Source organism: Andrographis paniculata, unplaced genomic scaffold (genome assembly GCF_009805555.1).
Source record: "Andrographis paniculata isolate CXL003 unplaced genomic scaffold, ASM980555v1 Contig72END, whole genome shotgun sequence".
NCBI classification, from domain to species: Eukaryota; Viridiplantae; Streptophyta; class Magnoliopsida; order Lamiales; family Acanthaceae; genus Andrographis; species Andrographis paniculata.
In genome coordinates this window covers 298,766-324,709 of record NW_026137609.1, presented here as the reverse complement: position 1 = coordinate 324,709, position 25,944 = coordinate 298,766, and the positions used below count along the sequence as shown (strand labels likewise).

Sequence of the window (25,944 nt, the reverse complement as noted above, 5' to 3'; positions counted from 1 at the left end):
AAAAATACACATTGAGGGGGTGAAAGGGATAGTGCGTGTTCTGTGTATGTGGTTTGGAGCCATTAACAAACAAACAATAAAACAACAAAAAAATTAATATACAGACACACTCGTTTAATGTGAAATGGGATTGAACAGTTCCACCACTTAGCCATCATCATCTTCTTCTTCTTCTTCATGCATTCTGCATTCTTCACTTAATTAATCTGTAAATTTGAGGTTATGTGAAATGACTGCATTGCCCCTCCCTCTTGCAGTGGACTGTGGAAGGGTAGCCCTAATTGAATGTGATTAAAATTATAGTATTATTTATTATTATTAGAAACACTACTACTGTCTGACAATGAATCGTCCCAGCAAAACAGCTGCATCAGTGTTGCAGAACATGAAGAAGAAGAAGAAGAAGGAAGAAGCTAAAACCAAATAAAGGTTTTATTTTATTTTAATTTAATTATATATTATAAATATGTATATTTATATTCATATGCGTGCCAAAAAAAGGACAGTCATGGAACGGAGCACTATTGAGGCAAATCACTCCTCCATTCTGCATAGTCCCGGACTCCCACACCTATGCCATGAATCTTGCCTTTCATTCCTGCTCTGGAATCTAGCTCTCTAGTCCTGGATCTCCCTACAGTAGCCAAGAAAGATAAAAGGGTACTACTAACAACTACTAGTAAATGGAGATATGTATATGTATATATGTATAGTAATAGTAATTAATCCCATGAGATAGAAAAAATTTTAATTTGTCACGGGTTTGTCTTGAATGGCACTTAATTAATTAATTCACACTACAAGAAACCATAATAATATTCCCCTCTCTCTTTCTCACTCTATACGTATATGTATGTATGTACACATCCAAAATGTTCTTTCGATGAGTTAAGAAAAAAAAAAAATTGGTTTTTTTTGTATTAAAATAATATATAATATGATATTTTGTAAAAGAAAAAAATATATTTTTTTACAGAAAAATGTAAAATTTAAATAGTAGAAACACGTAGGTTTGTAGTGTAAATAAACAAAATGTTTGTTAAAATACATACATAGATACACCCCTAAATATATATAATATATATATGTATATCATATATATGTAAGCTTACCTTCCTCAAATTAAAACCCCAATTTTGTTCAGAGCATAAAGTCTCTCTCTATCTGTATCTCTATCTCTATCTCTATCAGTCAGTCAGCAATGGCGATGCTGCTGGAGAACTGTGAAGGCATAATGCTATCTCTGGACTCACAGAAATCGGTTCCGGCGCCATTCTTGACGAAAACTTACCAGCTGGTGGATGATCCGGCCACCGACCACATCGTCTCTTGGGGAGAAGACGACACCACCTTCGTCGTGTGGCGCCCGCCGGAGTTCGCACGTGACCTCCTCCCCAACTATTTCAAGCACAACAATTTCTCCAGCTTCGTCCGCCAGCTAAATACCTATGTCAGTTTTATCAATTTAGCCCTAATTTGATTTAATTTTTCAATTAGGGCAAAAGTTGCATGGAATTCGACGATTGATTTTGATTTTGATTTTGATTTTGGGGAAAATTGTGAATCTGTAGGGTTTCAGGAAGATCGTGCCGGACAGATGGGAGTTTGCGAATGAGTTCTTCAAGAAAGGGGAGAAGCATTTGCTCTGCGAGATCCACCGGAGGAAGACGTCTCAGCCGCCGCCGCCGCCGCAGACGGCGGCGATCAACCACCCCTACCACTCTCCGATCATCGCCCAGAGTTTCTTTTCCTACAATAACAGGCCGAGACACAGCGTATCTCCTCCTGAATCCGACGAATTGCAGACCTCCAACACCAACTGGTGCGACTCGCCGCCGCCGCCGCCGCCGGCGGCCAACAATAGCGGCGGCTGTAATGGCTACAAAACCACCACCACCACCACCACATTAACGGCGCTTTCTGAAGACAACGAAAGACTGAGAAGGAACAACACTATGCTCATGTCGGAATTAGCCCACATGAGGAGATTATACAACGACATTATCTACTTCGTCCAGAATCACGTCAAGCCCGTAGCTCCCAGTCATCATTCGTCGCTACTCTTCTCCGCCGCATCGCCGCCGCAGCCGCAGCCGCCGCCGTCGTTTAGCGGCGCCTCCGTGCTGCAGAAGCCTCTGAATCAACTAATCGGGTACCACGAGGCCCCCAAAAACCCTAATCGGGGAAATGCCATTTTTAACCTCGGCTCCTTTTCTTCTCCGACCAAAGGCAGCGTGACGATCCTCGAACAGCCTGCGATGAACAATTCCGACGCCGGAAGAACTAAGCTGTTTGGCGTCCCGTTATCTTCGAAGAAAAGACTGCATCCAGAATCTGCAGCCGTTGAGACAAACAAGACGAAGTTTGTTTTGGATAAGGATGATTTAGGATTGAATCTCAAGCCCCATTCGCCGCCATGTTAGCATTTCTCCTCTATCCTACCTCTTTAAGGAATATATTAAAAAAAAAAATTAAAATCAAGTATTCAATCAAGTTATATATATATATATATTACATCTCTATTGATCCTTTTTTTTTTTTGGATAACTTCTTTAGAATTATTATCTTGGAAAGATGTGTCCATTTGTGAGTACGTGTGGGTCGTCGTCTTCTCTTCTTCTATCAATGTCTTGTTTCTTTGTAAATGCAGCTTTTTTTGAAGAGACTTATTAAAATTAATTTCTAGAGTAAATTAGTCTGTTGAAGTATATATTCAAATCAAATTTGATTTCTTCGATTGTATTATCATTAAAAAAAAAAAAAAAAAAATATTTCTGGATGTCTCCTCTCTTTCTGCATTGCTATATATATTATGATCTGAATGTTAGAGTCAGATCAATTAATGCAAATGACAGGGAAGACCTGAGCTGAGAGCTGCTTTTCTTTCTTTTTTTCAGTTCGAAAGCTCAGGCAGGTTGCAGGTTGCCTCTCAATGGCAACTTGTTTTTGGTTTTCTGGGACTTGTCTGATCATTGCATTGATGTATCATACGTACATCTATGACCAAATCAGATCAGATCAGATCAGACCAGATGTATCAGATCCATCTCCAACAACAACAACATCATCAATTAAATTAAATATTAATTACTCCCACAACCTTAATTCATTTTTTATATTTTTCAACATTGTAGATAAACATAGATCAATGAAACTTGGGATTTCCCGAACTTGCATTCTTGATTAATTAATTACATATATATTTTTATATGGATTTCAAAAGGGTAATTATTAGTGTAATTATGGATATTATTATGGAGTAGGAAAGTTCCAGTGGGATTCAGGAAAATATAATATAATCCAATCATGTCTCTGCTGATTATTGTTATCATCTCATTCTCTCCCATGTATATTTTTATTTTATTTTATTTTATTTTATTTTGGGGTGGGTTACTCGTATATCTAAAAACTGAATAAATGCACAAAAACATACATAAATAAATACACAAATTTATATATATATATATGTATGTGCAGTGAATTAAAGAAAGGAAGAAATATTCCATGAAAGCGAAATGTGGACCAAAAATGCTGTTTTTAATGTTTCCATACTTCTTCTTCACAATGCCCAGAAAACCTTTGCCTTTTTCCTTATTCAACTATCTGATCACTTCAATATCTTTGGATCCCTTCAGATATATCTATCTATGCTTATAATATAAATATATATATATATATATTTAAAGGAATGTAGGATTTGGGGTGAGATAATTAGGAATTAATTATTAAGGAAAACCTAATTAAAGAGATGATATTGATAAAGGTTGATTAATGAGAGAAGGATCGAAGAAAATGTAAAAAGAGATAAAGTTACGAGTAATGTTGGATTAGAAAATTATAGCCGTGCAATGATTTGGTCGTTTTATTACATTAATTAAAATTAAATTATATAAATAGAAATTTTTTTTTTTTAAAAAAAAAAAAAAAAAAAAAAAGAGGCCCTAACCCTAGTTCTGTCTTTTACCAGGACAGCCTTTTGTCTTCTTTTGAAGGAGCTCTCTCGGCACGTGACCGAGAAGTGCTGCACGTGCGCTCTATATATACATGCAGTAATATTGTAGGAACAATCTAAATATATAAAACTACTTACTTCATTATATATATATATACATTACATAAGGTTGTGTAAGTAAAAGTAGTAAAAAGTAAAGGGTAGTAATATTAATTAATTAATTATGTATGTATGTATGTGCATGAGGTAAAGTTGCTTTAGGGAGGAGGGGGTGGGGTTGGTGGGTGCATAACAGCCATGATTTTTGAAAGTTGGGAAAGGAAAAAGGGTTTAATTTTTGTATGAAAGGATCTCTCTTGGTTTAGTCTTTTTACCACACTTTATTGACATTTATTTGGTATAATACTTTATTCATGATTTAAATATATATATGTATTTCAACCAATGTTTATTTATTGTTACTTTATTTACATGCATCTACTCTTTAATGGAATGTTCAAAATTTCTTTTTCAGTCTCTCTTTATTGATTCCTAGAAATGGGGTTAATTAAATAATTAATTTATATCATATTAATGTATTCCTTTGTTTTCTATTAATATTTTATGTACTGTTTAATTAAATAATCTCTTTGTCATCACAGGAATGATAAGCTAATTATTAATTAATTTAACATTATAGAAGAATTGATTCTGTGATTAGGGAAATGAATTAATTGAAAAGATAAAAAGATTAAAATTCATTAATTATATATGCATCATTTGATGTGCTAACTTAACCACCATGCCAATTGGCAGGTGACACCACTTTTCATAATTTATTACATTTTGCATCCATAATTTTGAAATAATGAATTAATCAAACATATTATTGAGCTTCGTATAATTATGACAAAAATTCTATGATAACGATTTAAATAGTGATTGATTGATAAATGCATTTCCTCTGTTTTTTTTTTTTTTTTGTTAATTTAATTAATAATTGACTGGTATATTATTATTTCTAAAATTTAAATATGTAACATACAAATAAAATTCTGCGCAGCGAAATGGGCCCTCCGATAATGGTATTTGGGTCATAATAATACTTTATGGGCCCATTATACTGGATCATTATATTGATACAATTTTGACACAATTTTAAATGTCTTTTTGTTCTTACTTTGATTTTAAAATTTGTAATGTTTGAAATGAAAATTAGATGTTGAATATATGCAAGAAATATATTTGAATAAATAATGTATATATAGTGAAAAAAAAAAAAAAAAGGTAAAAGAAACAAAACTAATAGTATAAGTTAATATTAAAATAATTTATTAATCAATAATGAATAGTATTGTTAGTATTTAAATATTTTTAACATTATATCCTAATAAAATGTATGGATCTCATTTATTAGATAATAAAATTTTATATAATATATTTAAAATTAATTTTATAAAAAAATGAGGAATTTTAAATATATATATATATAAGTATTTATTTTATAATATAGATAATTATAAGTTAATATTAAAATAATTTATTAGTCAAAACTTTTAAACTTATAAAAAAAAATTCATTTAATCCAATCCGAAAATTCAAAAAGTCAGAATCAAATTATAAATTTTAATTTGGTTTGAATTGAATGTTAGAATTTCCAATATTTTGATAAAAAGAAGTGCTTAAGATCAGGCCTAGGACACGAGGCCCAACTGGCAAATTGAAATCCTGGGCTATATCGTTTGATTTTACGTGCAATTTTTTGTTCTTTATATATATATATATATATATATTGACAAGTATAAAAAAAATATAAATCGATAAGTCCAAATTGGAATTGATTCGAATAATGTCTATTATATAATATATATATATATATATATATAGTGGACCACTTGGGATGCTTGTATTCTTCAAGGAAGACTATGGAAGCTTCACGACCCTCCATTTATTTTATTTTATTTATTTTTTTAGTTAGAAAGTGAAAATGAGTGTATGTGGAGGCCATAGTTGTTACCATGGACGGATGTAAATGGGCTTGGAGGGCCACTTGCCCAAGCCCTAAAAAATATATATTACTTTCGTTCCATAAAATTGGTAATATTTATTTTTTACGCATAATTTTTTTAATATAAATAAATTTTATATAAATACATATTTTTTCTGTGTTTTAAAATTTAAACTTATTTATATTGTTATTATTTTTTATTTTAATTTGTAATAATTGTAATTATATTTTATATAAAAAAATATTATTTTTTATACTAAATATTATTATACGTGTGTTATTATTATTATCCAGTGATTGTTACTTGTTAAAGAAATAATTGTAGATACACGGAGGTGAAGTTGAAGGGTATAAAAATGAATGAATTAAGAAGATCATGTGGGATATATTGGAGAGGAGATAAGATAAGATAAAGATATAATGCCATGTAAAAAATAATATATATAAAGAAAAAGAAAATAAAAATAAGATAAAATAAAACAAAACCCACCCCACCCCACGGAACAGCAGAATCTGTCTCCCGAGGAATTGTATGATCCTGTTATTGCAGAGAAGGAACATGTTTCTCTGTTCGAATTACTCATTCTCACTCACAAAATATACAATTAATTTTATATTATTATAATTAATATTAAAAATATTTTTATATCTTAATAATTTATTTTCACAAATTTTGACATTAGAATTTATTTTTTTTAAAAAAAAAGATTACCTTATATTTTTTTCCGAGATAATATTATATCAAATATTTAATTTTTTTACTATTTTAAATTTTTTCTAAAACTTGAAAAAAAAAAAAAAAACAGTCTAAACGGATGAATCTAAATTTCTAGTTTATAGATTTTATAATATTCTATCTTCACATTTGAATAGTTTCAAATAAATTGATAATTATTGGGATATGAAGCCTGATTATGTCCTAAAATTTAGGGATATGATTTGGATATTATATTTTAAATTTTAGAGATATGAGTTGGATATTATTGTCAAAGGCTTAGGCTATAAATATTCATGTATTCTCACCTTAACATGTGTCTGCTTACTTTACAGTAAAATTTCTGGTTTGGCAGCGCCCCCAGACATAGATCATCGTGATCGAACTGGGTTACCAAATTCCTGTGTTCTTTTGTCTTTATTATCTCATCTTGATTTCCTGTGAATTTCCGTATCAAAGTGGCATCAGAGCTTGGTTCGTTAGTAAGGTGGATTGGGAGGCATCGGATATTGATTGTGGCTGTGGGAATCCCTTGTGACTTGCAGAAGTGCCTTGTGTCGAAAGTTTCCTGGCGGTGTTGGGTCGGTCTCGACTGGTAGGTCAAGCAGCGGGTCCCTTTGTGATAGGTGGTGCAAGGTAGGCAGGGAAGGATAAGGGTTTCGGCAAACGCAGCAGCGGAGAAGATATCAGAGATGTGCTCTTCATATCAAGTGAGCCTTGGGTTTGTTTGTGGGAGTCAAGATGGGTGATCGTTATGTTGTCAAGGTATTCGATGGTGTGAACTTCGGTTTCTAAAATATGCATATAGAAGATTACATGAATGGTAAAGATCTAGATGCGGTATTGAAGGAGAAATCCAAAGACATGGATGAAGCCGAATACAAGAAGATCGACAGGAAGACGATGAGTGCGGTTCGACTAACCCTTTGGGAGAATGTCTCGACTGAATTTAGATTTGAGGCAAAAGGAAATGGTGAAGATCAAGTCAAAGTTGAAGCCGAATAATAAGGACAAACAAGATGCAAGTCAGGTGGTATGTTGGAATTGCAAGGGGCACTTGAAACGACAATGCAGGGCGCCGGAGAAGGATCAGGGTTCAGCAAACGCAACGGAGGAGATATCCGATGCGCTGATTCTGAGCGTCAGCAGTCCAATGAAGTCATGGATTTTGGTCTCAGGAGCGTCATTCCACTTATGCAGTGATTCGGGAATCATGGAATCCTATACCACACGTAATTTTGGTGTTATCTATCTTGCAGATGATGAGACACTGAAAATTGTAGGTAAATGAATGATTCGAATCATAACACCGAATGGTGGGGAGTGGAGATTGGATGAGGTATGTTGAAGTGGAAGATGAAATCAGTCTTCAAGTGAGAGATTGTTGGGATTTGATGCCTGATTATATCCTAAAATCTAGGGATATGATTTGGATATTAATGTCAAAGGCTTAGGCTATAAATATCCATGTATTCTCACCTTAACATGTGCATGCGTACTTTATAGTAAAATTTCTGGCTTGGCAGCGCCTCCAGACGTAGATCATCGTGATCGAACTGGGTTACCAAATCTTGTGTTCTTTTGTCTTTGTTATTTCATCTTAATTTCTTGGGAATTTCCGTAACAATAATAGATTTTTTTTAAAAAAATATTATATTGATAAATAAATTTATGTAAGAAAATAAAACCATAATGGGTCAATAATTAAATACAAGACAATATTTTGGTGAGAGTAATGATAAATTAATAATGGAATACGCACATAAATTATAAATGAAAATTGATATTTAAGTGAAGAGGAAGTGAATGATAATTAGACTTATAATGAGCCAAATTCAGCTGAGTTTTTCATGCTCAAGTTTGGCTCGTTAGCAATTCGATTTGTTTGTGTTTATTAGTTAAGAGATACGAATTAAAAAATTTATTTGTGCTCGGTTTTAGTGATTTTTATTTATTTTTAATTCATATTCGATTTGATACGGTTGGTTAAGAGAAAAAAAATATATTTTATTTATTTTATTTTATTCCATTACCATTATTTATAAATTTTTATTAATGAATTTAAATACAAAATTAAAATCAAATATAATATTTAAAAAAATACTTATTAAATATAAATATATTAATTTAATTTTTTAATAAATAATATCGATCGTTTCATGAACAAGTTCAAATTTTTTTGTGAATGTAACAAGTCAAAATTATATTATATCCGTCTCGTCATAAATGACCGATTTTCCTTTTTAATACGCCTCACAAAAAATGACCTATTTCAATTTTTGGTAACTTTATCAATCTTAAACATACTTAACAAACATAAATCAATTTAATTAAACTTCTAACATTTTACTTATTCAAAACTCCTTTATTTCTATATCTCTCCTCAATTGACATAATTTTTTTTTTATCTATATTTAAGACTCCTCATTTTTTATTAAACTAATTTATGGTAATGATAAATAAAAAAAGAAAATTATCTACAAAATGATATCCATATTGCATATATTTTTTCAAGATATAATATTAAAATTTTTTAAAATACCAATAATATTATTCATATAAAAAGTAATAAACCAATATCATAATTTATTATTAATAACTTACTAATTTACACTACATAAAAAATTATGTCTCTAATAAAAAAGTTCATCCCTCGCTAGACGAAAGGAGTATATATTTTGTATTCGACTTATTTAACTTGAAAAACAAGATCTTGACGAACCAAGTCGAGCTCGTCATCATTTTATTTATTTTACAGCTTAGTATGTTATATTTAAAGAAAGTGAAACGCAGTTTAAATTTCTAAACTTTATAAAATATTGAAAAATTCTAATTTAATTTTTTTTTTCTAAAAAGAAAAATTGTTTCTTTTACAATATTTATTTTTTATTTAAAAATGACAAATTATTTATTAAAATTGACATAATAAAATTATGTATTATAAATAAATTATGTATAAAATCAATGAAAAAATAATACTTCCTCCGTCCACTAAATAAGTATATATTTATTTTTGGCGCGGAGATTAAGGAATAATAATATTTTAATTATAGTGGATAGATAAAAGTAGTGATATGACATTTTTGCCCTTATTTTTTTGGTATAAAAGTAACGATGTGATGTAAAATAGGGGTATTTGTAAAAAAAATGAGGTATTTAATGAAATGGTTACTTTGTAATTGGACGTCCCAAAATAGAAACATGTATACTTTCTAGCTGGACGGAGGGAGTATAATTATTTACGAGGGTGTACTCTTTTTGTTCCATTTTATATGTTCACGATTTTTATTTTTGTTTGTTTCATCTTATTATTATTTTTTTTAAAAAAAAATAATTATACAATTTAATTAAATTTTAAATTTCATAATTAGTATTTTTTAATTTTTATTAAATTATTATTATTTTTATTTAATTTATAATTATTTATATTATATAGTACCTAATTTTTTATAATATACTATTCCCTCTGTCCCAAAACTATATGTTGGATTGTATTTGCACGGGATTAGTAGTGGGTAAAAAGTATGGATAAGAGATTTTTTTGTCCTTATGAGTGTATTAATGTAAAAAAATTGTGACAATTGTGTAATAATAAAGAAAAAATAAATATAGTTTTATAGTAATATGATTATTTATAGAAATGAGACTGTTGTTTTAAGACGAACAAAAATAATAAGCATAAGCATGACTATTGTATTTGGAGGGAGAGAGTATTTTTTAATTATATTTTACATAAACTTTTCTATAGCTATATAAAATTAGACATTAAAAGTGACATGGAGTAGTATATTTGAAAATTAAATGGTAAGGCAAGCGCTTGGAAGCCGTTGCAGTCAGTAACTCTGATCTCGACCTCGTATAGTGTGCCACCAGTTAGTTATCTATTTCAATCTGTCCCGACTTTAATTCAAAATTTGTAGTATAAAATAAATTTAATATTATTTTAAACTATTATATTTATATTTATGTAAAATTTTATTTATTTCAAAAACCTCACATTATTCATCAACTTTGTTTTAATTTGCTGAAGCTTCCAGAAGACTTGCTCTGGTTGGGCCCCTCTTAATTATTGTGCTAATTAGATTACGCCACATAGCATATCATCTATGCATTACGCAACCCATTATTTACATTATTATAAGTATTTTTTAAATAAATGTGAAGATGAACAATATATATTAAGTATTAATTAATTATCTAAGTTGGGGATTGAAATTATTGAGAAGAGCTTGGATGACCCCAACATATATATATTGTCATTTTTTTAAAATAAAATTTTTTTTTGAATAAATTGTGTTTATACAGGGAATATATTTTTTAGAGTGAAAAATTGAAGTTTACGATTGGAGTAAAAAAACTGTAGATAAAACTGTAACTACTGCAAAAACGAAGAAATTAGTTGGAGATAGTCTCAAATTTAAACCAAAGTTTAAAAAATAAGTCATATTTCTTCATTTTCAATACTCTTCCTTTTAAATTTATAAGTTTTTAAGTTAATAAATGGGTTTTTTTTTTAAAATATATATATATATATTAAATTCTATAATTATAAAAAATAAACTAAACTACATAAAGAGCATAACCAGCATCTCTGCCATTTACTATGTGGACCTCTGCTATAAATTAAAATATTATTTTTATCGTTTGTGTTTGTTCATTAAAAAATATTAATTTTATACTATAATAAAAATATTCAGACATTAATATCAAAAAAAAAAATTCTAATTTTATATAAATAAAAGTATATTATTATACTTATAATTAATTTATACATCAAGTAAAAAAAAAAAAGAAAAACATAAAAACTATTTTACAGACCCAAGCGATCCATTTAGATTGGGACGGAAGGAGTATTGCATGCATAATTATACTAATTAAATTTTATTACAATTAATATAATTATGTAAGTATCCATAATACCAATATTTTAGGATTAGTTTTAGATTAATTATTAATAAAGGAAAAATTGATCTTTTAACACTAATATAAGCTTAGAATAATTTAATGATGCATATTTAAGAAGATTAATTTATCTTTAATTATGTTATTATTATTATTATTATTATTATTATTATTATTATTATTGATTATCTACAAATTGTATATCTCAATCGTATCTAATGTCAGAAAAATTGCATATGGGTTTAACATATGCAATAAATTTATTCAACAACTTGTATAGTTTTTGAATAAACATCTCATATACAATATACACACTATAGGTAAATATTGGTTCCATCAATTAAAAAGACATTGCATGATTTTTCTAACAGCCAGAAGTAATAATCAACATTCATCATATTCATAATTAAAAATAACACATATTTTTATTACACACATTATATATTGAGTGAAATAAAAATATATATTCTTCTCGTATTTAAAATGTGTGTTGTATAAAAAATATATTATTATATTAAATTTTAAATTAAATTCAGTATTATAGCTGCCGTCGTGAATACATACATTGCCCAGCTTCCAACATCTCACTATGCATTCCTCTTTCAGCACCGACAGCTAAAGATTGCTTCCCCATTTTTATTATTATTCTCTCTTTCTAATTCAAGAAACAGCACCTTGATTATATTAATTCCTATTTTATTATTTTAAAAAAATAAAAAAATATATATATAGATATATATGTATATTTGAAAAAGAAAAAGGTCACCAACTTTATTATAATTGACCTCAATTGATTAATTAAATAATTTTATATATATGGGTGTGTAATGTATGTATGTATATATAGGTTACAGTATATATCACAATATTATTCCCAATTCCCAAATTCAATCTAATTATACTATTCCATTAATTCCTCCATTGTTGCCTTCTGATACACATTACTCATACTCCCACTCTCTTCTTCTTGCCCTAATTCCCCAAAATCAAATTTCAAATTGCAATACATAGGTAGCCATGGATATCGATTTCATGAAATCTGCATCTGCATCTGCATCTGAAGAAGATGAAATGGAGATGATGTTTATGCAGATGGACAAGGAATTTATTAGCAGCCACCAAGGATGTCATAATAACAACAGCATCGAGGATTCCATGGCGGCTGTCGTCCTTGAAAATCTCCAGGGCTCTTCCAATTCCTCCCCGTCTGCTCCTGCATTCACGAACCTCCACCACCACTCGATCTCCTTCTCCGGCGAGACTCACGCGGCGGCGCTCCAGGACGACGAGTTTCATCATTCGCCGGAAAAGCGGAACTCGGTGGCGGCGATTCGGGAGATGATTTTCCGGATAGCGGCGATGCAGCCGATCCACATTGACCCGGAATCTGTAAAGCCGCCCAAGAGAAGAAACGTGAAGATCTCGACGGACCCGCAGAGCGTGGCGGCGCGCCACCGCCGGGAAAGGATAAGCGAGAGGATCAGAATTTTGCAGAGACTCGTCCCCGGCGGGACTAAAATGGACACCGCTTCCATGCTCGATGAGGCCATCCATTACGTCAAGTTCTTGAAAAACCAGGTCCAATCACTCGAGCGCGTGGCCCTCAATCGCCCTCCTCCGCCGCCGCCGCCTGCCGGAATCTCCGGCGGCTTCCCTGTTCCAATGTCCGCCGCCGGCAGCTACTTTCCGGCAAAATATTTTCCTCATCAGGCGGATGGATGCGTAAATCCTAATTTCTAATTAATTATTAATCAACTGTCATGTATCACAAAACAACGTCGTTACCTTCATCTTCTTCTTTGTTCCGGTGAAATTAATTATTGAACAGTACACACAAAAACGACGTCGTTATATTCCTCTTCTTCGTTCAGGTGAAATGAATTTGAACAGTACACACAAAACGGCGTCGTATATTCATCATCTTCGTTCCGGTGAAATTAATTAATGAACAGTACACACGAAACGACGTCGTCTATTCATCTTCTTCTTCGTTCCGGTGAAATTAATCATTGAACAGAACACACAAAACGACGTCGTTACCTTCATCTTCTTCGTTCCGGTGAAATTAATTAATGAACAGTACAACACAAAACGACGTCGTTACATTCATCTTCTTCGTTCCGGTGAAATTAATTCTTGAACAGTACAGGGAGTCCATAATTAATTAATCTCCCAGTTTCTGATGCAGAATCAAATTTAATCTTGAGTGATTTTCCGTGCGCGCAGTTATCGTCTTCAAGTAGAAAGGAATCAACCAATCAATCAACCGGCAACACTGAATATTATGGTGGGTTTAATTATTACAGTACAGACTACATACAGACCAGCAAATTCTGGCATGTAAGAATTACTAAGAAAAATAATAAAATAAAATAAATAAAAATATCCTGGTTGGGATAGATGGTGACATTGATGTGTGCAATAAAGTGATTAGAATTGGGACCAGTTGGGTGAGTGAGTGAGTGAGTGTTTTGTTTGGAGGAATTCCATGGCAATGGCAATGGCAATGGCAATGGCAATGGCATCTATGGGGTCAACTGCCAAGCACATGCCTCTTGCACTGCCAACTTGTAGGTCCTTCAAATTTTCTTACCCAAACCCTTCATTACATCCATGCTCATTTATTTACCACTCACATTATTTACTTAAATTTTTAAACAATTAATTAATGTTATATTTTTATTTCAAACTCTCTAGATTAATTTGAAATTGCAACATAAAATAGTAATGAATAAGTAACCTAAGGGATGAACTGGTGGTACGAAGATAGACTCGTGCTGTGAGGTCATGGGTGAACTCCGACGCTAATGTAATACTTTTGTAAGAAAATTGAAATATAAACAATAAAAGAGTTAACTAATTAGATAAACAAATTTACATTATTTAAATATATGGGGTGTGTTTGGTTGTGATTTAATACCAAAATAATACTACATTCATCTGAATCTAAGGTCTCATTTACTTTTTGCGTGTTGATATTTGAATATATTAATTATTATATCAAAATGTAGTACAAATTAAGAAAAAATTGCAAAAATACTTCAATTAGTGTCTTATAATACTAATAGAAGGACATTTGTACAAAAAATTATACAAATATAAGGATAATTTTAATGTTAAGTACAATGACGCAAAATATAAATGTGACCCTTAGAGGTAGACGGAGGGAGTGCTATTATTTAGCCTCGCACGATTTATAATAAAAAAATATTTTTTTATATAAAAAAATTGCGTCAAAATACTATTTAAACAAAATTCGAATCAATACTAGATTTCAAATAAATTTCAACCCCAACTAAACAAACTCATGATTTTTGGAAGTTTTTCGAGTTTGGAAAATTTTTATTTTGTTTGAATTTTGATTTAAAGAGTATTTTGATTTAATATTTTTTAAATCAATACTCCCTCCATCATCGAATCTTATTCTCATTTGTGTGGATACGAATTCTAAAAAAATGAATAAAAATATAAACTTTTTTTTTATAAGAAAAAAAAGTAAAATAATTATATTTTTTATTAAAAAATAGAAATAAATTTAGATAACAATAAAAAAAAAAGTAAAAATAAATTTAAATGAAAAAAAACTAATAAAGATTGAATAATGTTGAAATAAATTTAAAATCATAAAACACACCATTTGAAATGAGTAAAATATTAAATGTTTAATATGATATTTTATAAAATATATATATATATTTGCTAGTGTTTTTTTTTTAAAAAAAATATAAATAAATAGTACTAAAAATGATTTACATATATACACAAACATAACATCAGCTTTTGGGTATTTTGAGGTTTAGGACCAATGCAAGTATAGTCTTTTGGCTATATATATACTCCACAAATATGCATGCTCAAATTATTATTCTTTGCTTATTAGAATTGAAGTGACACTTCAAGAATTGGAGTTGACATTTTATTTTTGTTCTCTCTCTCTCTCTCTCTCTCTCTCTCTCTCTCTAATAGTACCTAAAATTTTCAATGCCTCGCACAGGACGTATTTTCTATTACCCATTTTTTTTAAAAAAAAAATAAAATAAAATCGAATATATAAATATGATTATATTTTTAAATAGATAAAAAATGACACTTATATTTCAAGCATTGAAAATTTGGATATAAATAATTTGATGCAGCTGAACATTTAATAATGGATCAACAGCACAATGTAATAAATCTCAACAAGACATTGAAGATAAACTTTAATAAAAAGCATAAAAAAAAAGTGAATTAAATCTAGATAAAATTTAATTAGTATATATTATATTGTTGTAATAATAATCATTTTGAAATTTAATTCAATCGGTTATTAAAATGATTTTCATCCTTCATTTTTAATTTTATTGATTAGGAATTTATGAATGATTTTTTTCTTTTTTCTTTTTTTTTTTCTTAAAAGAAGAAAGAAATTATAGAAAGCAATAATGATAAAGTGCATTTAATTAGGTCGAATGGAGGCCCCCAGGGGTGTAATAAAAGGCATCATATGTATGATCATCAAATCTACGAGGCAAAGGCTACGCACGTGATATTCACGTGAAGAACTGGCTGCTTTGCGGTGGTGATTTACAATTCAGCACCAATCATAACCTCTGCTCTGCCACGTGGATCATTGATTCTACATCGGTTGCTCTCAGCCGTCCGATGGGCTCACCCTTTACCGTAGGATTCAAATCTGCTCGTCGGATTAATTAATGAAATGATCATTAATATTGAATTAATTAATTAATTAATTAATGCTTACATATATACTTGGCCTAATTTAGCCACTCTTGCTGACATTAATGGCGGGATGATTCATGAATCATTGGCCATGCCATGCTTCAATTATTATTAGTAATATATATTTCCTGATTCTATTTATTAATTAAAAAATAAATCTAGTTTGATAAGATCAATTAAATATATATAAGCGATGATCACATGAGATTTAAATAACTAAATGATAATGAGAATACATAATCATTGGACAAGGACAAATCCTGAATGACCTTAATTAATTGTACTAGCTTTTGTAATAATAATAATAATAATAATAATAAAAGTATTTCACTTGTGACAGGTCCTGAGCATTTTGTCCTGTAGCAATCAAGCACTAAACAATTTAAATAAAAGATAAGGAATAAAATAATTAATTCAGGGCTGCTTCCCTTAGACATATGTGTTTGTGTCTGCAAATAAGGGTCATGAATGGATGTTATTCATTACTAAAAAACCCATTTAAATTATTATTTAAATAATCATCGTAAAATGAATTACATATAATAATATTATTATTATTATTATAAAAATTTATATTAAAGCAGAAGTGGTCAAAAAATTAAAGGGGGGAAGAAAAGGCATGTGCATGTGGGAAATCTCCAGTGCATATATACATATATATTATTTAATATTTGGAATTAATTAATGTCATGAATATTATATATATACAGAAGATGATGCATTGCCAATTTGCCATTTGGCCACTTTCCTAAGTTAATAGGACATGGACCCTTTTTCTTCTTGTTATGTGCATTGAATCCTACTCTTCATTTTCATATACCGTATGTAATAATAATATTAAATTTAATTTAATTTTTTTTTATCTTCTACTTTATAACGTGGTGGATTTTATATATAATGTATATACTTATTTATTTATTGGATTTTGATTACACATTATTTAAATTGAAGAGATTGCTTCAAATTTCATATGATCTTTTCTCTGTATTTATTTTTGGGTTCTTGAAATTAATAATTAATGCAATATTTCATACACAGTAGTAGTGTGTATGCATGAACGAATTAGTGTCTTGGAGGAGACGTACATGCATTGTCTATTCTCCACATATATATATAATTTTTGGTTTCTGAATTTCGGACAAACACACACACTATAGTGTCTCTACAATTCCATGTACATTGTATTATGAATTCTTCATGCCTACCCTTTTTAATACATGTGTGCATGTATGTACTTCTAAATTCTTATACGTATACATTATCTTGTCCGGTAAATTTGATTAGACACGGAATTAAAAAATAATAATATTTTAATAGGATGAATTAAAAAAAAAATAGTAAAAAATAATTATTATTTGTTAAAGAAAGAGTAATAAAATTATAAATGGATAGAAATGTTTATTATAAATAAATTTTACATAAGTTTAACAAAAAATAGTTATACTCCCTCCGGTCCATTTTAAAAATAATCATTTTATAGTAAATTAAGAAATAATAGTATTTATTGGTCAGTCGAAGTGAGCAAAAAGTTTTGACATAAAAGTTAAAGGTATTTTAATATTAATGTATAATTATTTTTTCTAGAAAATATGTACTTTGTAGTAAGACGAACAAAAATGGTAAGAAAAATACTTTGGAATAAGAGAGAATAAATATAATTTTGGCTGATTAAAAGAGTATCGTCCTAAATATAACTTTCCATTCGGGGATCAGCCTAATCCATTTGGGCCACATTGAATGAATCTTGAAGTGGGCTTGTCTTAATTGGGCTGAAAATATAAAAAGCAACCCAAATTAGCCCATGACCCGTTGTCAACCTTGATTTAGTTAAAAACAAAAATAGGATCCACAGGCTATTTACTAACACTATAAAATGATTAATTTCTTTGGAATAGTGTTATTATGACTTAATATTGGTATTTTATTGGTCATAAGTACTCCCTCCGTCCCAATTACCTTGCAATATTTCATTTTTGGTATGTCCTAAACGCCTGCAACATTTTTAAAATAAGAAATAATTAATTATACTTAATCTCTACCACACACTTTATCCTCTCACATCGTTCAAATAAAAAAATAAAATATATATTTCTCTCACCATCACATTACCTAATTTTTAAATTATCCTACTTAATACTACCTACTTAAAAACTCATGCCAAAAATAAATGTTGCACTTTGTTTGAGACGGAGGGAGTAATATATAAAAATAAATTATTTTGTTTTTAATGGAATAGCCATTTAATCTCATAGCCAAAAGAGAGTTCAGAGTTTCCATAATTCTTTTTTTTTTTTATTTTTTATTATTGTACATCCTCCGTCATTCAAATCTATGTTCATTTTTTTTAATATTCAAATTTATGTTCACTTTTTTTTTTTTTTGAATTGTTATAAAAAAATATTTTTATTTCCTTTTTAATAAAAAATTATTCCACTTTTGTACTATTTTTTACTATAAAAAATAATTAATAATTATTACTCACTTTTATTAAAACTCGTAACGGAGGGAGTATTATTTTTTATTTTTATGTTGGAAACAATATTAAGAGTAGAAAAAGAGGGAAAGAAAGAAAACCAAATATATAGAGAAAAGTTTATGCGTGTAAAATAAGTGAATAAGGGAAAACCAAATGTATAAAGAAAGATTAATTCGAAAAGTAACAATTTGCAGTAAAAATAAAATAAATAAAAAGGATAAATAAGTCCAAATCAAAATGTTACAAATCCAACTGAAGAAGCTTGGGGGATGCTTCCATTTTACTCAACGCAATTGTACAATTATTTAATTACTATGATATAGTTGAATAACTAAATATTTAATTACTATTAAGCATATATTGATCACTACACGTTTAATTAAACAATATTATATTCCACGGTTTTCGTTTGCTTGTATTTTAAATATATATATATATATATATATCTTAATCCTGAGTATGATCCACCAGCATTATGATAATGACTGTTCTCCATTTTTCTTAAAAGTAAAACCCTAACATCATTAATCTCATTCATTCCTACGCATAAAAGTTCCAAAAAGTTCAACCTTTTTTGGAATGGCTGAAGGTGGAGAAGAAGAAGATTTCTGTGAGAACTATTTTTTGCTGAAGGTTGAAGAGGCTAGCTTCTTAGATTTCGTAAGAATACTATGGTGTAATGATTTAGGGCAAAGGAATTTCTTCAAAGCTAAGAAGACAGCTGCTTCAGGTAAACTTAGGAGTTTCAGACATAGATGGATTGTGTTCATCTCTCTATTGCTTCAGAAGATCTTACTCTACTTGAAGAAGCCAATGGCCGCCGCGGGGTCCGCCCTCGAGATGTTCCTCAATTTTCCGGCCTTCAATGGCGGCTATCTGTCCCTCTTCTCCAACCTCTTCACAGGTTTTCAATTTTCTTCTTCGACTATATTTTAAATATGAAGTATGGATATTATTGACACCGGCCTTCAACTTTGCCATTAAGGTTGTTGAAAGTCCGAAGTTGTTTAGAGCTTAAATTATTTTTTGGGGGGCCTATTTATATAGATTTTGGGCATTGAAATTTGTATTCATGTTTGTAAATATTTGTTATACTCTATTAAAATTTCAAATTTATTGAAATTTGTATGATGTAACATTAATCTATAGTTTATTGAAATTTATTAATTTATTGTTTTAAAATTCCATAGTTTAAAAAACCATGTCGTTTAACCCATTTAGTTAATAGTGATTTTATAGTAATAAAATTTATGAAATATCTTTGTAAAATTGAGACGTGTCTAAAATAATCACCATTTCATGAAGAATTTCTGAAACTATAAGGAAGTTAGATCCGATTTTTAAATAATGGGATTTCATGTAATTCTCATAAATCACATATAGGGTTCATACTATTTTGCTAATTTATACCGAGTAAAAATACCTGGTTTATTCTAATTCATTGCATGCATGTTAATAAATGAGTGTGTTTTAGGGAGGTTGGTGAGGCCGGATAAGGAATCGGAGAGATTTGCATCGTTGGTCGGGAATTTGGACAAGAGATTGAATTTGGACACCAAGATGGTTGTAAGAGAAGAATATTTTGCAGCTCTGGCCATGATGGGAGCCAAATTATCATATGAAAATCAATCTTTTGTTCAAAAAGTTGTTTCAAATCGTTGGCAGGTAATTAGTACTATTCTTACGAACCCTAATTCGATCACCTTGAATTTATGTTTTTTTAGATGAGTTTGAAAAAAAATTGGTTTGAGTTTGGCGTTAAAATAATATATGATAAGATGTTTTATGAGAAAAAAAAATTGATATTTTTTTCGAAAAAAGCAGAGTTCAAATAGTAAAAATTAAGAATTTTGGGTAAAAGAAACATATATTGAATTCCAAGTTTTTGCAATCTTTCTTCTGATTAATTTGAATTCTTCATACAGATGGAGCTCTTGGGCTTCTACAACTTTTGGAATGGTAAGATCCATACTTCATTAATTAATTTACTGGATAATATTATTTGGGGAAGCATGCATGTGAACAGGTCGACGTTTATTACTTTAATTGATTAACCTGACAAATCCAGCTAATTATAAAATTTAAAATCGTAAAGCATATATATTGCTTAATTAATTATTAATCTCAATGCGTCAAGAGTCCATGAAACTCATTAATTAGATTAATCCCCTTTTCTTTGTCCATTAAACCCTCAATATATATATATATGGCGGCCAATTCAGTACTGTGCTGAAAAACACATTATGTATGTACATTGTACTTTTTCAGTCTTAATTTAAAATATTTTTTTATTATTTTTATTTGTCCTATTTCAAAATATTACTTTAATATTTTGGAAAAGTAATCGTACACTAATACTAAAATACTCCTAAATTTTACTTAAATTACAAATATATCCTTACATTACAAGTACAATTACTTTCTTACACACAACTAGTAAAATATTATTATTTTTTATGATCCATTTGATTAGGGATGGAGGCAGTATATGTTAATATAATATAAATACAACACATAAACTAATAGCATGTGAAGTATTCTTATATACTCCATGCATTCCAATACAATAGTGTTTTTTATCATTTTTGTCAGTCCCAAAACAATAGTCTTATTTTCATAAATAACTATATCACCGTAAAACTACCATTATTTTTTTATTTTTATTACACAATTGTCATTGTTTTTTACACTAATACACTCACAAAGACAAAAAAAGTTTTTATCCATAACTTGTAATTACAAAAATTAAAGTTATCATGTTCTAATGGCGTGGTGTTTGGGATTTAATTTATCAATGAAGATCAGACATCATGAGATTTTGTGTGTGTGTCTCTCCCCAATTTTGCCCTAATTTAATTTGGGAATTAAGAATCGGTTTTTGCCCTAATTAAGATTTCCAGGAACTGAACACAACGTCGGCGATCATGTTCCGGGACACAACCGCCGATCCCAACCTAATCGTCGTAGCCTTCAGAGGCACGCAGCCGTTTGCTGCGGACGACTGGCGTACGGACGTCGACATCTCCTGGTACGAATTCAAGGATGTCGGAAGAATCCACGGCGGCTTCATGAAGGCCCTGGGCTTACAAAAATCCACAGGCTGGCCGGAGCAAATCCCGCCACCACCACCATCGCCGCCGCCGCCGAAATCATACGCCTACTACACCCTCCGCGACAAACTGAAAACCCTAATCGACGAAAACGAGAATGCCAAATTCATCCTGACAGGGCACAGTCTGGGAGGCGCCATGGCAGTTTTATTTGCAGCAGTTCTGACGATTCACCGACAAGATCTGATGCTGGAGAAGCTTGAGGGCGTCTACACTTTCGGACAGCCCAGAGTCGGGGACGACGAATTCGGCCACTACATTAAAAGAAAATTCAAAACCTACAATGTCAATTACAACAGGTATGTCTATTGCAACGACGTTGTTCCGAGGTTGCCCTACGACGATAAGGTCTTCTTCTTCAAGCACTTCGGGCCCTGTCTGTATTTCAACAGCCAATACAAAGGCCAGGTCATCATATGCATATACATATACAAATCCATATAAGTATATCTATCTACCTCTATATATATATAACTACAAGAAAAAAAAAAAAAAAAAAAAAAAAAAAAAAAAAACGTAACTAAATTTTTGGTCGCTAAATTCATTTTTTTCCTTACGACATTAGAAATGGTCAATTTTATCAACGAAATTTCGTTACAATCGAATTATAATTAATTAGTTAATTTTGGTGCAGGTTTTGGAGGAGGAACCAAACAAGAACTACTTCTCGCCGATTCAGGCGATACCGAAGATAATAAATGCAGGTTACGAACTGATAAGAAGCTTCGTTCTGCCATGGATGAAGGGCGAGGAGTACAGGGAAGAATGGTTAATGAAGGTGTTTAGGCTTACAGCTTTGGTCTTTCCTGGATTAACCGATCATTTTGTTGTCGATTATGTCAATCTCACCAGGCTCGGCAAGTTCACTTAAACCTTAAACTCAATCTCAACCAGAATCGAATCGATGGTTTTTAGGCCTTTTTGATATACAGACAAAAAGCTCAAATATTTATAAACTTGTCTACACTCTAAAATGGATTCCACATAAAGCAGCCGATCCGAGTCTTTTGCAAGGACCATTCTTTCTCCAATGTTCTTGCAGTTTGACGAGCCTTATTATCGTCGCCGTCGTCGATATTAATTACAGCGCCGCGCATTTCTTGGGCCTTCTTTTGTGCAGATCTCAGTTTGTTCATTATTTTCTCCATTGATGATGATCTCTTCTTCTCCAGCTTCCTCTGATCCATCAAATAATTGACACGAATTTGGAATTCTTACATAAACATGTTTATATATATATATGTGTCAATTGTTAATGATTTCTCAAGTTACCTCAAGTTTTTTTAAGGCCGCCTCTGCTTTTGCTCTCTGCAGATTTTCCCAAGCACAAATTTTTGCTTCTTCCTTTTGAATCCTGAAATAAAAAAACAATCTTGAATTGCTACCAACAGGACGAAAATCAATCTAACTAGACATATATATATACTTTGAAATTCTTGTCTTTGCCGGAGCCTCCACAGGTTGTCTTTTCCAGTCAGCATCCTTTTTCGACCACCTTGTCACCGTAACCCTTTCGTCGACGGGAACATCCTTGATTACAGGTTTTGAGGAATCAATGCTCTGCATTTCAACAATGGGTTCGATTGGTAAAGAGATCGATGGCTGTCTCCCCGGACTCACTTGTGTCGCACAGTCCTTTCTCGATACATCATCATCTTTACACGACAAAATTAACCGATCAATAAGGTTACAAAATCACGAATTTTTCGAGAGGCAATTAAGGTCTATAAACAAATATATCTATCGCACCTTGATGCACCGGCAAGGATGACTGGCGCCGCATCATTACAGAACATCCGTGTACGCTAATTGACCTCGCGATGGAAGGCTCGATTCCTACAACATAATCCAAACTTTTCTTGCAACCATCGACAACAGAATTTGGTGTTGCCCCGGGAGCTCCGAGAGGGCCGCTCTTGGATTTAGACAGCCTTTGTTGGAAAGAAGTTCTAACAGCAGAACCATGTCTGGATGCAGGGCTACTAATCCACCTTTCGGCATCTTCCCATTTCGACGGCAAAGCCTTCCCATTATTGTAAGGCAGCAGCACTTTCGCAGAAACATTGATGTTCCGATGATAATCCGGCGTGCCGGGGCTCGGAAATCCTATGATTCCGGACAGGGTTGCAGAGGATTGTTTGTTCATGAATCCAGATCTCAATAACCTTCTGTCTTGACACTCTAATCGAATATACATTCAGATGAGATCGAAAAACCAGAATTCAAATATAATGTATGTATATATGTATACCTTTGAGGGCTCGAGAGAATGAGGTTCTTGCAGAATCCGAGGCTACACTTTCATCCTCACTGCTGTCTGATTATGATCATGTGTAGTAGAATCGAAGTTGGAACAAATTTGAAATCTGATGAGATTAGATCAAAGAGATAGTGGGTTCAAATTCAATCAAACCTTTAGGTGGTAATGAGGATTTGTTTGTAACTGGAACTGGAATTGGATCTGGACCACTTTGCAGCAGTACTTCATCAGACAATTGATGACCTGCCAAATGCTGTTTGAAATCGAAGATTTCAAATTTCTAAACCAAACCAAACAGATATTTTTTAAGGGAACGAAGAAAGCCACATAATCCCCCAAATTCAAAACCCATCGTAGCGGGATTCCATATTTGTCTCTTTTAATGAATGCAAAAGCAAGATTGACATGCATTTGGACACACACACACACATATATATATATATGATGTCTAAAGGAGAGATCTATCTTAACAGGGAAGAACACGCACGTTGGAATCAGCGGTGAAAATCACAGAAGAATCTGGGCTTATTATGTGTCGGGCCCTGAGGCCCGATCTCCGATCTTGAAAACCATGCGCGATCATTCTCCGAGAAAAGACAAGGAAAGGAAAGGAAAGAGATTGGTTTGGACAAGAACCAAAAATACAAACTTTGTTTTACAGATGTACATATACATACATATATATATGTATATCAGTATATCTCACTGATTGCTGTTCAAAAGTGGAGCCTTTTGATCATGCGAATCTTGCTGCTGGGGGGGGTGGGGGGTGGGGGTTCGAATGGTCTTAATGATGGTGTTTGTTAACAAAGTGGGGAGGGGAGGGGAAGGGGGGTGGATTGATTTCATATATATATATATATGTATATATGCAACTGCAAATTTGACGACTCCAGTCTCTCGAACAGCTACGCCTGGGGACATTTATGGCAAGAAATTGGGTCAATTACAAACCAGATAGATAAATGTATGTATGTATGTAATGATCTGGAAATGCAGCGAGACAGACAAAACTGGAATTGGATTAGCTTTACTTGTGGCCTCCGGCATTTATATAACAGCTAGCAGAACTTGCAAGTGCAGGGCAGGGCCTCACTGTACGTCGTCGTTTCGTTCCAAGTCTTGTGATTATGATTGCGACAGTGCCCTCCCTTTCGCCATTTTCGTCCATTAAAGCCTGGAGAGGGCCCTGCCGGGACAACAAGGGAAGGGCTGTATGTATATGTGTATGAAAGTATCGGAAGCCTGAGGATTGGTTCAATTTGGTGTCTGTCTGTCAGGGATTGAATGCAAATAAATCATCGTTTGTCTGCTAGCTTCAGTCAGAAAAGAAAAAGAAAAAAAAAAAAAATGTTGCTTCGAACAGAGCAACCAGTGAGGATTCGCATTTTCGTTCTCTTCGTCTTCTCTCTCTTTACAGATTATAAAGCTGCATTTCATGTCGGAATTTGATTAACTTACGCAATAATAAAATAATTAAATGCTGAAGAGCCCAGTAAAACTGTTTTGGGATTTTCGATGGGCTTATTGTTATTTTTTTATTTAATAAAAAGTATGGTATGTTATTTGTGAAATTTTAATATTCAATTGTTTTGGTAAAGTTTTTGAAGATGTAAGTGTAAGATTTTAAATTTTTATGATAAAATTGGATGGACTGAATAAACTGAATCACATTATTTCACATAATATATATATATATAATTTATGTGAGATAATGGTCCGATGTTACAAATATGTTGTTTTCATATTGGCTTTGAATCACAAGAATTATAATGTTGCGTCCATCATGATTTTCGGACATCATGGTTGAGTTTCTTTGG

The 25,944-nt window shown here is 31.3% G+C and overlaps 4 protein-coding genes and 1 long non-coding RNA gene across 5 annotated transcripts; 3 read left to right on the top strand and 2 right to left on the bottom strand.

Annotated features, from left to right (window-relative positions):
- Positions 1 to 414: 414 nt before the first annotated feature.
- Positions 415 to 1,222, bottom strand: LOC127265287 (uncharacterized). Its single transcript, XR_007841934.1, has 2 exons — positions 1,113 to 1,222; positions 415 to 634 (listed from the first exon to the last, which is right to left on the bottom strand). It is a non-coding gene; the product is annotated as an uncharacterized LOC127265287 (long non-coding RNA).
- LOC127265286 (heat stress transcription factor B-4-like) lies at positions 1,118 to 2,692 on the top strand. The gene is made up of 2 exons (XM_051295020.1): positions 1,118 to 1,450; positions 1,572 to 2,692. The coding sequence occupies exons 1-2, from the start codon at positions 1,202 to 1,204 to the stop codon at positions 2,421 to 2,423; spliced, it is 1,101 nt and encodes a 366-aa protein (XP_051150977.1). The 5' UTR covers positions 1,118 to 1,201; the 3' UTR covers positions 2,424 to 2,692.
- Positions 2,693 to 12,435: 9,743 nt separating this feature from the next.
- On the top strand, positions 12,436 to 13,477 carry LOC127265311 (transcription factor HEC1-like). Its single transcript, XM_051295055.1, has one exon. It carries the CDS (start codon positions 12,574 to 12,576, stop codon positions 13,294 to 13,296), a length of 723 nt encoding a protein of 240 aa, XP_051151012.1. The 5' UTR covers positions 12,436 to 12,573; the 3' UTR covers positions 13,297 to 13,477.
- A 5,763-nt stretch (positions 13,478 to 19,240) lies between these two features.
- On the top strand, positions 19,241 to 22,735 carry LOC127265189 (triacylglycerol lipase OBL1-like). Its single transcript, XM_051294899.1, has 5 exons — positions 19,241 to 19,658; positions 20,229 to 20,419; positions 20,680 to 20,713; positions 21,647 to 22,272; positions 22,499 to 22,735. Exons 1-5 carry the CDS (start codon positions 19,334 to 19,336, stop codon positions 22,733 to 22,735), a joined length of 1,413 nt encoding a protein of 470 aa, XP_051150856.1. The 5' UTR covers positions 19,241 to 19,333.
- Positions 22,727 to 24,891, bottom strand: LOC127265144 (uncharacterized). The gene is made up of 7 exons (XM_051294824.1): positions 24,612 to 24,891; positions 24,278 to 24,377; positions 24,116 to 24,181; positions 23,614 to 24,045; positions 23,291 to 23,519; positions 23,137 to 23,218; positions 22,727 to 23,042 (listed from the first exon to the last, which is right to left on the bottom strand). Exons 1-7 carry the CDS (start codon positions 24,705 to 24,707, stop codon positions 22,833 to 22,835), a joined length of 1,215 nt encoding a protein of 404 aa, XP_051150781.1. The 5' UTR covers positions 24,708 to 24,891; the 3' UTR covers positions 22,727 to 22,832.
- Positions 24,892 to 25,944: the final 1,053 nt, after the last annotated feature.